This window comes from Malus sylvestris, chromosome 17 (genome assembly GCF_916048215.2).
Source record: "Malus sylvestris chromosome 17, drMalSylv7.2, whole genome shotgun sequence".
NCBI classification, from domain to species: Eukaryota; Viridiplantae; Streptophyta; class Magnoliopsida; order Rosales; family Rosaceae; genus Malus; species Malus sylvestris.
The window spans coordinates 25,098,781-25,111,448 of NC_062276.1; the positions used below are offsets into that span (position 1 = coordinate 25,098,781).

A 12,668-nucleotide genomic window follows, 5' to 3' on the forward strand; every position below is an offset into this window, starting at 1 on the left:
TGAATTAGACTATAAAATCCATTGAAAAGCAAACAGTCGATATCCTGTACGTTAACAATATTATTTCCTTACTATTACATTGACCAGTAATTAACAATGCTATGTCTTAAGTATAAAATAGTAACAAAATTACATGTACATGATACGAGTAAAGTGCTTGTGACCGAATGTTGTCCGACTTCCCCTTCCTTGATGGGCAGGCAATGATGAAAGTCACTACGATTTTTATTTTCCCATAACCAGAAAGAGAATGATGGTGAACTGAACAAGTAAAGGAAGACGCACAAAGTCTCAAGTGGTTCTTTGGCTGGAAAAAAATGTTCAGAAGGAGGAGGGTAACGTATTAGTAAAGAAGCTGAAGTGTCTCTCACCATCGGGTCAAGACCTAAGGGCAAGGAGGGTTTCCTGGCTGAAAATCAACGTCAGCTACCGAATGGAATTGCAAATGAGAGACCAGAAATTGCTGCACAAGAAACCAAGCATGGTAAGAATATCCCCACCATGTCACTTCTTGTTAAACGAATCCTGCACAAGAAAAGAGCATGGTAAGAAAAGAGCACAAAATAATAAAATGAAAAGGATAAAAATCAAGTAAAACAAAAAAACAAGAACTCATTATATAGGAATGAAGTTAATTTCTATTTAATTATTTATCCCTTTTTATTCAAGAATGTCGACTGAGGAACGGGAGACATTACGGATCTAAGCTATCAACAATGGAAACATTGAAAATTCTCTAAAATAGTTGCACCGTTTCACCTTTTATTTTTTCAGATCGAAATGGTATAATCAAGGTCCTCAGTAAAAATTATAGATCGTGACCAATAAGGGGAGAACATATATACCTCTCTGGATTCCGGTATGAGGCCTGAGCCATTCCTGGAGAGATCCAAGCACGAAACAGCCTCTTCAGGCCCTGAAGTTCAGGGTAACCCTTCAGGCGGCCCTTGGTTGTGTATTTTTTGCTTGTTTTTATATTTCTCTGTTTTTTTTATTAATTATTTTTTTCCTTTCAAAAAGGCTGATATAATTACTCACAGCGGATCTATTTTCGTTAAGAATTTTTTCAATTGGTCCCGTACGTCAAAGTATCGAATTGAAAGAAAAAAAACTGTATTTCGGTTGTTATTTGTTACATAAAAAAGAAAATAAGAAAATGGAATATTTGGAACCAACCAAAAAGTGGATAGATGTAAAAAAAGATTGAATAGTTGAAATTTGAATCATTATGCTAATTTTTTTTCTTCTTTTTTTTAAAGGCTTTATAGATACACATGAAATGAAATTTATGCATAAATCAAAGAAAATAATAAAAAAATTAGGACCGCACGTTCTTTTTGACAACTTTACAAAGAGATTACGTGCATGCTCATGTACGTTTTTGCTCATTACAAGTCTAACATTATATTTGGATGAGAAAAATAAACTTAAAATTTTGATAAAAGTCAGAATTTATAAATTAACATGCATCAATTTCTTTGTTTGGATTCATAAACATAGAAATTTAAAATTTCTGCGTGGAAAAAAAACTTAGAATTTGGCACCTCCAATTCCTGAGTTCAAATTCCATGTAAATAAGTGTCATTTCCCAATTTCTATGATTGAGAGTTTAAAAATAACAAATTCCGTATTTAATTCCATTGTTTTTTTAGATTAACCAAACAAGAAAATTTACAAATTCTAAAAAGTAAAATCTCGTCATTTCAATTTCAGTCATTTTTAAATTCCTTAGTAATTTTAAATTTCTTCATCTAAACATAATGTAAGAGAAAACTTAATTTGATTTTGACAGTAAAAAATCCGAGGTGAAAATAGACAGAAAAAACTTTGGGGAAAGCATATATATGGTTTGAAAGTACATAATAAGCTAAAACACTTCGTCTGGACGGGGCAGATCAACTTAGGGACCCGGGTGGTAGTAGGACCCTCCGAGTTTCGAGAGAAGCACCTATGATCGACCATTGGGGACCCCCTAGTGGGTTACGCGGTGTGGTGGAGAAGTCCTTATCTCCATGGATATGCAGGCAACAGGCTATAAACGAGGAATAATAACAAGAGGTTTTAATTCTATTTCTTATTAAATGACCTAATCAAAACGACGTTGTTATGAGCCAGATCATTTAAAAAAAATAAAAAAAATTAGCACTCTCTCTTTCCTACATTCTACAAACCCGACAACCCCTTATGCCTTTCCTAATGTTTAACTCCCAAATTAATTTCACAAACCCAGAGGTTCCATACCCAATATGCAAGCTTCCAATCCCTCATCCCACCAGTCACCACCACCTCCCTCCAATAACACTTCTCGTGCCGCCGCCTAATTCAATTTTCTTCCAAGTTTATGTAAGTTGTTTAATCATAAATTCCTAGTCCCAATTTAATATAGATGTTAACCATTTAAATTGATGTGTATACTTGTGATGTGAACCAATTTTATCTTTGGAAAGTCGTAAGTGTGTTATGATGTTGAGTAGCATTTGTTGGCTTTGGCACATGTGAGCTTAATCTTGATTTATGCATATGAACCAAATTTAGTAGAAAATAGACATGTGAACCAAATTCTATATAAAGTTAGAAACTAATGGTGTTTAGAATTAGAAAAATGGTCGATGTTGGAATTTTTGGAACTTCTACATTGAGTTCATCTGACATTAAAATCCTGAATTCACTACGTCTAGAGGTGTCGCAGTACAACTGTACAACAAAATACACATGTATATCTCTCTTACAACTGTCAATATGCGAAAGCCTATATAATTATTTGCGTAAAGTAATAATTTTCAAAGGGTGTGTAAATGTGAAGTAGGACTGGAATAGCAGCTCAGATGCGAATACTAGCGTGAATAGTGTTTTGTGGGATACATGTACTTTTTGCTACTTGCATTTCTGATCATTTGTTGTTACGTGGACTCCAATATCACTCAAAACTAATGTCTGAAATATCGATGATATCGGAAATATCGGTAGTCCAAAAACACGGAATTTTCAATGGAAACATCAGGATATTATCGATATCGATAAAAATTGAATAAAAACCACGGAAATTGTAAGAAAAACTTTGGAAATTTTTATTGAAACTTTGCAGGATGTTTATTTAGTCAATTATCTATTAGTTTATCACAAAAAATTGGAAAGAAATGCATTGCATGATGGATTTAACTGATTTAAGTTGATTATATAGCGAGCTGGCAAACATTATGAGCGTAGAAAATATGTAGTAATTAATGAAAAAAGTTTAAACATACCATAATCATTTATATATTATGACTTAGTACAATATTTTACACTTTATACATTGCATGGTAAGATACATGAGTGACTTAGTACCTCATAGAGTTCCTATCAAGGTCTAAAATATCGATGATATCGGAAATATCGGTAGTAAAAAAACACGAAAATTTTGATGGAAATATCGGGATAATATCGATATTTTAGACCTTGCTCAAAACTCAATAGGTCACGTGTTGAAAAACTAAATATTTAATTACCATGTATGCCTCTCATTAATCTACCAACTCTTAATTCACAATCAATACTTTTATATTTAATTATCTTTTTTTTTTTTTCACTCTGTACTACAACTTGATGATATATTTTATTCACTTGAAAGTAAGATTGTTGTTCAAATCTCAAGAATTGCAAATTAGATGTCAATTTATATCCACAATCCTTGATGTAAATATATCATTGGCTAAAAAGAAAAATCTCTTGTTTTTTTTTTTTTTTTTCATTTTAATCGTGAACGATTTATGTGATGTAGATTCGTGGCATTGATTTGGGTGGGTTGAGCGTGAACATTTTTTTTTTAAATATTATTTACTTTAATGGGTGACTACGGGACAGAGGTTCAGGGCCGAAGGGGTAGAGGAAGACCTAGGAAAACTTTGGAAGAGACCCTAAGAAAAGACTTGAGTACTTGGATCTAACGGAGGATATGACACAAAACCGAGCGCAATGGCGTTCTAGGATTCATATAGCCGACCCCACTTAGTGGGAAAAAGCTTTGTTGTTGTTGTTGTTGTTGTATTATTTACTTTAATGGGAATTAGGCTAAGCATATAATAGGTCAATTATAATAATTTGATTAGAATATGCATTTGACAAAAATCGAACATAAAACTTCTTACAGTCTCACTTATTAGTAAAGAAGAATATCAATATAACATAGTTCTAAGTGACAGACAAATTCTCCTTCCCATGTATCATCGGTACCACATGAGGAGGCATCGTACATTTATCTACAGTTAAACGGTATACGAAAGCGGATGGCCTCAAGAATGCATATGTAGAAGTTCAAAATCGGGTTGGGAGTTCCAAACCTTTGCCTGCTTTCAATAGAACAACCCCTTGGGGTTTTAAGTTTCACTATTTGATTTGTAATAGTCTTGTTTCGAGGAATGGTTGTGATTGTTGTAAATTCTGAAGTTGGTGGATGATACAACCACAACCATCCTTTACATTTCCATCCTATGGTGTGTAATTACATGTAACTTACCACCCCTTAAGTATAAATATACACAGCCAATGATCATCCTAAATGCTTGTAACATTTGCCTTCACATTATCTTTAGGCCATCTCTAACCGAAGGGTCCAGAGAGCCAGAGGGTTGAAAATAGCCCGAAAACCGTCTCAAACTGAGGGCTAGGCCAGAGGGCTGTGGAATCTAAGAGGGCCCCACGGAATCGGAGAGGACTGGCCAGAAAAATCATCTTTCCTGTCGGTTTTAACCGACATGATTACGTTTATATTATTTAATATAAATGTATTCCTGTTGGTTATAACCGATAGGAATGCTTAAGAAAAAAATTCAAATGCAACGGCTAGCTGACGTCAGCTAGCCGTTGCATTTGAATTTATTTATTTTTTACAGTTTTATTATTATTTTTTATTTACAAAAATTTTCCTATAACTTCTATTTTTCATATTTTTTTTAAATTCTATTTTTTCCCTATAACTTTTATTTTACAAAATTTATTTCATATTTTTTTTAAATTCCATTTTTTCCTATAACTTCTATTTCACAAAATTTGTTTTATTTTATTTTAAATTCTATTTTTTTCCTATAACTTCTATTTCACAAAATTTGTTTCATATTTTTTTTAAATTATATTTTTTTTCCTATAACTTCTATTTTATAAAATTTGTTTCATATTTTTTTTAAATTATATTTTTTTCCTATAACTTCCTAAGTCATTATACAACATTAAATTAAATTAAGTAACATGAAACAACATTAAACAATATGAAACAACATTAAATAACATTAACCAACATACAAATTATACAACATAAAAAAAAAATTAACAACATGAAACTTAAACAACATTTTTTAAAAACATTTAACAACATAAAACTTAAATGCCTACTCCATGCTTTTTTTGGCCCAAAGATGTGCAACAAGATCATGTTGTAGGTACTTGTTTGTGGCACGAGAACGTATCATTCTATAGCAAAAAAAAATTCAAATCTAACGGCTAGCGGACGTCACTTAGTCGTTGGATTTGAATTTAAGTTGTTGTAGTTTTTAAATTCAAGTTATTGTTGTTTTTAAATTTAATTTGTAATTTTTAAATTTAATTTGTCATTTTTAAATTTAAGTTGTAGTTTTTAAATATAAGTTGTAGTTTTTGAATTTAAGTTGTTGTAGTTTTAAATTTAAATAATAAATTATGTTTGGCCCTTTGGTCCTCGGTTGGAGACGGAGGCAAATATGGCAATATACTGTTCATTAAAATATTAATATCTTAGAGGGCCAGAAGGCTAAAACGAGCCCTCTGGCCAGCCATCGGTTGGAGATGACCTTATATATAAGGCCAAGGGCCCAATGAATAATATTTTTTGGTGTCACAAATTTCACCAAAAATAATTGGATAAAAATGCCCCTCAAACAAAAAACTTCACAAACAACCCAAAATAATGCATCAAATTTGACAAGGGTATTTTTATCATTTTAATAGTGTTTTTTAATAATTATTTATTTATTTATTTATAATTAGTACCTCACAATAGGCAAGCAATAATGTGATTCAATCAATTGTTCATTAAATATTATTTTCTCTATTTTTAAACATGTTCAAAACATCTTAAGAAGCGTGTAATGCCGATTATAAAGAATGTCTTTTGCACCCGAATAATAATATGATTAAATTAGTTGTCAAATAAATTTTTTTTTAACAAACAATATTATCTACAGTAAGGAGAAGGGGTAGGTTTAGCCTTACAATGAAATAGCAATAATGTGATCAAATCAGTTGTTTATTAAATATTATTTTCTCTATTCTTAATATAAATTCAATAGAGACCAATTTTATTATATAGATTCAACTGCTTAATTGGTTTATGAGGAGTTTCTTCTAGCATGATTTAAAATTATTCATTTAATTCAAATATTTGATTTTTCTTTTGTTATTTTACGCATAACATTTAAACCATGAAGGCTAGTTTATTATGGTTTTTAGTCTATAAAAGGAGCTCTTGATACATGAATAAGATAACCCTTGGGAGAAAATTACATTATCTTTCTCTACTCATTTATGTCTACAAATTTCTGTCATTGAGCTTCCCAAAGAAAATGTCATGGTAACGAGCTCTTTTCAGCAAGTACCTCAGAAATTCAAACAAACGTGACTCACTAGAAAATATCAACGTTTCTGCAAGGAAAATTTTCCTTGTCAAGAAGGTGTGGAATTTTTCCTTGCTTCTAACCTCATCCCTTGGAGATGCTCTAAAAACACTCCAAAAAAAAAAAAAAAAAAATCAACCAATTCCAAATGCAGTACTCAAAGAACATTGTGATCTTTCACCAACTTGAAATATTGGAAGGACAGGATGTCAGTTGATCCTCCTAAACTGGTAGGTTTTAATATTTTCATAGAAGCGAGGACAAAGAGTTTCTTTAGCCCTAGTTTGGTAATGAGATGCTTCTGAAAATAAGGGATATAAAAAAAAACTAGCTTTTTTATGTTTGGTAAACATTTAACTTCAGCTTTTTTTTACAGTTTTTGATGAAAAAAAAAGCCAAAAACACGAAACTGCAAAACCCAGCTTTGAAAAACCGACTTTTTTTGCTTCCACAGCTTCTGCGCAAACCGATTTCGCAAGAGGCGCTGAGGCCTTTAATGAAAATTTCCAATACCCAAATGACCTTTAGCAATTAAATAAATTACACATTTTACCCCGTCTACTTCGTCGCTGACCCTGCCACGTCTCTCTTCCGTCCTCTCTGACTCTAAGCTTCTTCGGATTTTTGGGACGAGTAGCAGGAGGTTCATCAGATTTCTGGACTTTGTCGAAATTCGCGGCCTCTTCATCAGATTTCTAGGCTTTGTCAAACTCCTTTCTCCTCGAATCAATTGATGCAACATAGCCTTCCTTTCCCCGCAACGCAGCCTTCCTTAGGATATGGCAAAGAGAGACAAAGAGAAAAGGGGAGAAAGGTGTTATGACCCAAATTATTACTGAGGTTTTATGCTTTATTACTGTGAGGAATTGTTAATATGCCAGCTGGCATTTAAAAGTGTAGAGGCTGTATAAAAGGAGCCCAGCTCCCTCAAATGTATTAGATCAGATTTTACAAACAGAAATACAAAACCAAAAAATATATAGGAGCCCTGCTCCCTTCTCTCCTTCCCCCTTCTTCCATAGCTTTCTTGTGCTACTTGCAGGTTGATTAAGGGAATTGAGAATTGGGTCGTATCAAAAGGGAGTGAGCAGCCAGAAAAGAGAGAAGAGGTTCTGCAAAAATACTTAGGATCTGGCAGAGAGAGACAAAGAGAGAAGGGGAGAAAGGGAGTGAGCGGCCATAAAAGAGAGAAGAGGTTCTACAAAAATAAAATAGGGACAAGGTAAAGAAGAAACAACCAGAAAATAATAGAATAAAAAATTATAAATATCTTAATAAAAAAAGGTAAAGAGTACATTCTCTCTCACAGCTGTGTATAAATAATTTATATAAATATTATAAATGTCATAATAAAGAAAAGATAAAAAAAAATTGTTATATAATATTCAACCCTTTTTTTTTAATCATTTCGCACAAACATACATGTTTTACATAAAAGTTTACCAAACACTATAATACAGCTTTTTTTTTCTTTCCAAAAACACTTTTACAAAAAAGTTTAACAAACACCCTGCTGTTGCTTATTTTCACAGCACAGTAGAAGCAGTTTTTTTTTAAAGCACAGCAATACCAAACCAGCCCTTACTCTTGCACTGTGGGTGAAACAATATAACCATGGAAGATTCAACAAATGGAGAATTCCGGGACTTCAATACAATAGTCAGTTTGATTTCAAGTTTGAACCTTGCAGTTATAAATAGAAAACAATGACTCGTACATGCTTTCTAGACAATATCTTTCTTAATGGATTTCATTACTCAAAACAACTCAAAGTACACATCAATGAGACTTTTGGAAAAGAATGTGTATACAGTGAGTAATGCAGTACTCTATTTTTACAAACAAAAATCTTTTACATCGAATAACTGAGACCAAAAGGCGACTGAGAGATATAATATATTGCAGATGGATCAAATGCAAAACAAAAGGATTATATATATATATATATATATATATATATATATATATATATATATATATATATATATATGCATATCAAGTTACCTAACACCATCTCTCATGCGTAGTAGTTCCCGTGTGTGGACAGATCTGGACTATATAAGGGAATAGCCCTGTTCGCTAACTTGATTAAATTGTACGTAAAGACAGGGGTTTGGAATCTTCGGACCACAACCTCTTGGAACCAAAGCTCCTAGATGTCCGAGGACAGTTCAAGATGTCAGAGCTCTCATCAGCAGTTGTTTATGAGATTGCCTGCACAGTTCAATTAACAAATGGAGCATCTTGATGGGAACTCCCTGTTACACTCAAAATCAAACTCCCAGGGCAGGGCAGAACAGAAAAGAGGCGCCAATAAAGTCTACTCGAGAAGCCGAGAGGAGTGTGGATAGAGCTTATTGGTGGCAGTTTTCAGTCCATGGCAGGAGAAACTGGAGAAGTGAGCTTTGATCTTTATAATAGTGACACACCCTCGAAATGGCCTACTGTTTAATCACAAATGAAAGCTTTAGCTAAAATTCCTAAATCCTAAGCATTATAATGATTTACATGTTGCAACTTGTTTGAGTGCATTTTGCTTATCTGGAAAAGGAGGCAGTAAACATACCCACAAAATGTCAGAATTATTCTGGTCATGCTACGTGAAGCTGATGAAGATCTTAACCAATGTAACCACTTCCTTCACGGGTTCACCACCCTGCAGTATAATTGATAATAACTCTTCCTTGGCTGCCAACCGACAAAGAGGAGCATACTGTTAACACTATAACACTACGATACATTACTTTTCTAAAACAAAATAGAAAAAGAAAGAATTTCCTTGAATACCTCAGATGCAAAATTCACATTTGCTCCAGTATCCTGCAAACATGTATGATTGATGTCGTTCAACTTAATTACATCTGATCTGCAAGTATATGAGTATTTACTAGAGAGAAACCAAACTGCATAAACAAACACATTAAGGTGAGATTAATCTATGATAAGAAAACAAAACAAAAAAGCAGCCTACAGATTAAATCCTACATGTTCGATCTGTTAAGAACACCTACCAAAAGATTTGTACATGGACGCACAGAAACTCATTTAGATCCCCGAGAACCAATTTCTAATGAAGTTATGATTGACTTATCAAGTCACCGGATGGAAAATTGACTTCACGTTGTAGTGCAAGCCTACGTCTATTGACTGACAACTCACTTGCGAAGAAAACAAAGATGATGTTCTTCCCTATCTTTTTATGTCTTTAAAGATCCACTTCTTGGTCTCGAGACATAAGGTCGTTAACCAATGACTGCAAAATAAGTGTAGCTTCAGATGCTCTTCCTTGATGTAAGTAATCATCTATTATACGTGAGAATTTGACAGCAGTTTGGAATTCCTGATCCTTCAAGTTAAAAGGGATGATACTCTTCCATTCCTTGGATCTTCCTTCCAAGCAAATACCATGCAGCAGACCAGCAAAAGAAACAGAATCTAGAAGGATGCCATTATTAACATACTTTTCACACAGCTGTAATGCAGTTTTAACCATCCCATGATGGCAAAGGCAAATGATAATGGAATTATAAACAGCAACCTTTTGAAACCATCCATCTGATATCATCCTTCTGAAAACCCCCAGAAAAATAGATTTTTCATTTTGTTGGGACTCGTTAACTTCCTTCGGAATCGCACCAGGTTCATTGTTTGTGAACCCATTTACCAGATAATGGAAGGTGACGTCATTAGGAATGCACTTGTTCTTCAGCATTAGTTCAAAAAAGGAGGCGGCATTTGCAAGGTTACCTTCCTTGCAAAATGTTCCAATAAGTATGCTATATGTGACTACATTTGGCTCCAAGCCACAAGATTTCATCTCTTCGAAAGTTTTTACAGCTCCGCAGGAATCTCCCTTGTGGCAAAACCCATAGATCAAGGAGGTGTATGTGACCACATTTGGCTTGCATCCCTGTTTGACCATCAGTTCAAAGAAACTTAGAGCAGCATCCAAGTTATGCTGCTTGACATACCCATCAATAATTGTAGAATACGTGAACCCATCAGGACAATGATGCACTTTCCGCATTTTCTCAAAGCAAGAAAGTGCATCCGTCATCATTCCAAATTTGCAGAAACCCTTAATCATAGCATTGTACCCCACAACACCGGGGTTTAGACCCTTTTCAATAGTTAACCCAAATATTTTTTTTGCTTCCTCAAGGTCACCATTTCTGATTAACCCGTCCACCAGAGTGGCATAAACATATGCATCTGGTGGTACATTTTGGTCAAGCATCTGACCAAGCAGCAACTTGGCAGTAGGAAGCCTCCCTTTCTTACAAAGGCCACTCATCAAAACATTGTAAATGTGAGCATCAGGGACTACTCCACTTTCCATCATTCTGTCCCGAACTGCCATTGCAACATCGACTTCCTCAGAAACAACAAGTCCATGGATGAGAGCTCCATAAGAAACCAGATCAGGTTTGTATCCTCTTTCTGTAATCTTAGTAAACAAATCCAAGGCCCTTCTGTGCTCCCGTTGTCTGAAATAAGTGTGAAAAAGAGGAGTATAACTAAATTTATTTGGCACCAATCCTCTCTCCATCGCGTGGTTTATAAACTGTTCAGCTTCCTTAACCTTCCCACCCTTGCATGAATTATGAATCAAAATATTATAGGTTGTAATATCTGGCTCACAACCACTCTCAATCATCTGCTTTACTGTCTCCACTCCTTTAACCAAGCTACCATGCTTACATCTAGCATCGACAATATTATTACGTACTTGAACGTTAATATGCAAGCCTCTCTCCTTCATTTCCATGAAAAGCCGATCAATCGCTTTAAACTTTCCTTCTTTGCAATACCCATTTATCATAGCTCCATAAGTTTCCAGAGTGGGCAAAAACCCCTTCGATTTCAACTCTTTAAAAATCACATTAGCACTTTCGACATCGCCTTTTTTGCAATATCCGTCAATAAGCGTATTGTAAAAAACAACATTTGGTACACAACTCTTTCCCCACCTATCCACAATTAATTTTCTACCTTCCTCAACCTTCCCTTCCTTACACAACCCCTTCACCATTATACAAGTACTATAGTTATCCATACACAAATGCTCACCGCCACCTCTCTCAGCCATTTCGTCATACACCCGGCGTGCAACGTCAACTCTCCTACTTTTCACAAGAACATTTAACAACGAATTACACGCGAAAACACTCGGAACTACACCATACACCTTAACCACAATATCATACAAGTCAAGAGCTTTACCAACCATCCCAGAGTCCGCATAAGCTCTAATTACAAAGCTCAACGCATCATGGGTCGGCTTTACTTCTTCCAATTTCACCTTATCCATCACCAAATCGATCTCCGAAAGCACCCGAAACCTCGCCAGAAGCTTCAACAACGAAGAATACGCAGACCCATCTGGACAGCAGCAGTAGGGTCGATTGAATGCCCAGTCAAAGAACTTCAAACCCAATTCTACATCGTGCACTCGGTCCAAAACGAAATGGGCAACGTCGGAAACAAGCATTTCGGTTTCGGAGAATTGGGTTTCGAGAGATTGCTCCCAATGATGTTGGGTTCTGAGGATTTGGATGGTGTCATTGACGAGTCTCTTGACGTGGGGAGGTGGTGGAGAAGAAGAAGAAGAAGAAGTGGGCTTTCGGTTGTGAAGGGGTTTGATGCGAGAGAGAAGGGTTTTAGACATGTGAGAGTGTGAAGAGGTTTTGGATTTCTTGAGGCTTTCTGTGAGTGAGTTTTCAGAGGTTTGAAGGTGACGCAGCTCTTGGATTGGAATTACAGTCGCTGCACGCTTTCGCTTCAACAAAAAGGCGCTAAACTTAATTTTCATTTCAAATACTAATGCTCTCGGATATCAAAAGTCTCCACGACATTCCGTATGAGTTCATAATTTTATTAGCATTTCGATCTAATAATATAATGTTACGTGAAAGTGTTTTTTCTAAAGAATATTGTATTATTGGATTAACATGTCATGATGATTTTGTTTTATATAAATTATTTTTAACACGACATTCGTATCTCAAATGAAGTACATTTGTCACGCCAGTAGCATGGTCGAAT

General features: G+C 34.7%; 1 protein-coding gene and 1 long non-coding RNA gene across 2 annotated transcripts; both read right to left on the bottom strand.

Moving 5' to 3' along the window:
* Positions 1-966, bottom strand: LOC126611717 (uncharacterized). Its single transcript, XR_007618928.1, has 2 exons — positions 846-966; positions 1-525 (listed from the first exon to the last, which is right to left on the bottom strand). It is a non-coding gene; the product is annotated as an uncharacterized LOC126611717 (long non-coding RNA).
* Positions 967-6,940: 5,974 nt separating this feature from the next.
* On the bottom strand, positions 6,941-12,619 carry LOC126609702 (pentatricopeptide repeat-containing protein At1g52620-like). Its single transcript, XM_050277585.1, has 5 exons — positions 9,635-12,619; positions 9,411-9,526; positions 9,190-9,311; positions 8,628-9,067; positions 6,941-7,394 (listed from the first exon to the last, which is right to left on the bottom strand). The coding sequence occupies exon 1, from the start codon at positions 12,433-12,435 to the stop codon at positions 9,829-9,831; it is 2,607 nt and encodes an 868-aa protein (XP_050133542.1). The 5' UTR covers positions 12,436-12,619; the 3' UTR covers positions 6,941-7,394; positions 8,628-9,067; positions 9,190-9,311; positions 9,411-9,526; positions 9,635-9,828.
* Positions 12,620-12,668: the final 49 nt, after the last annotated feature.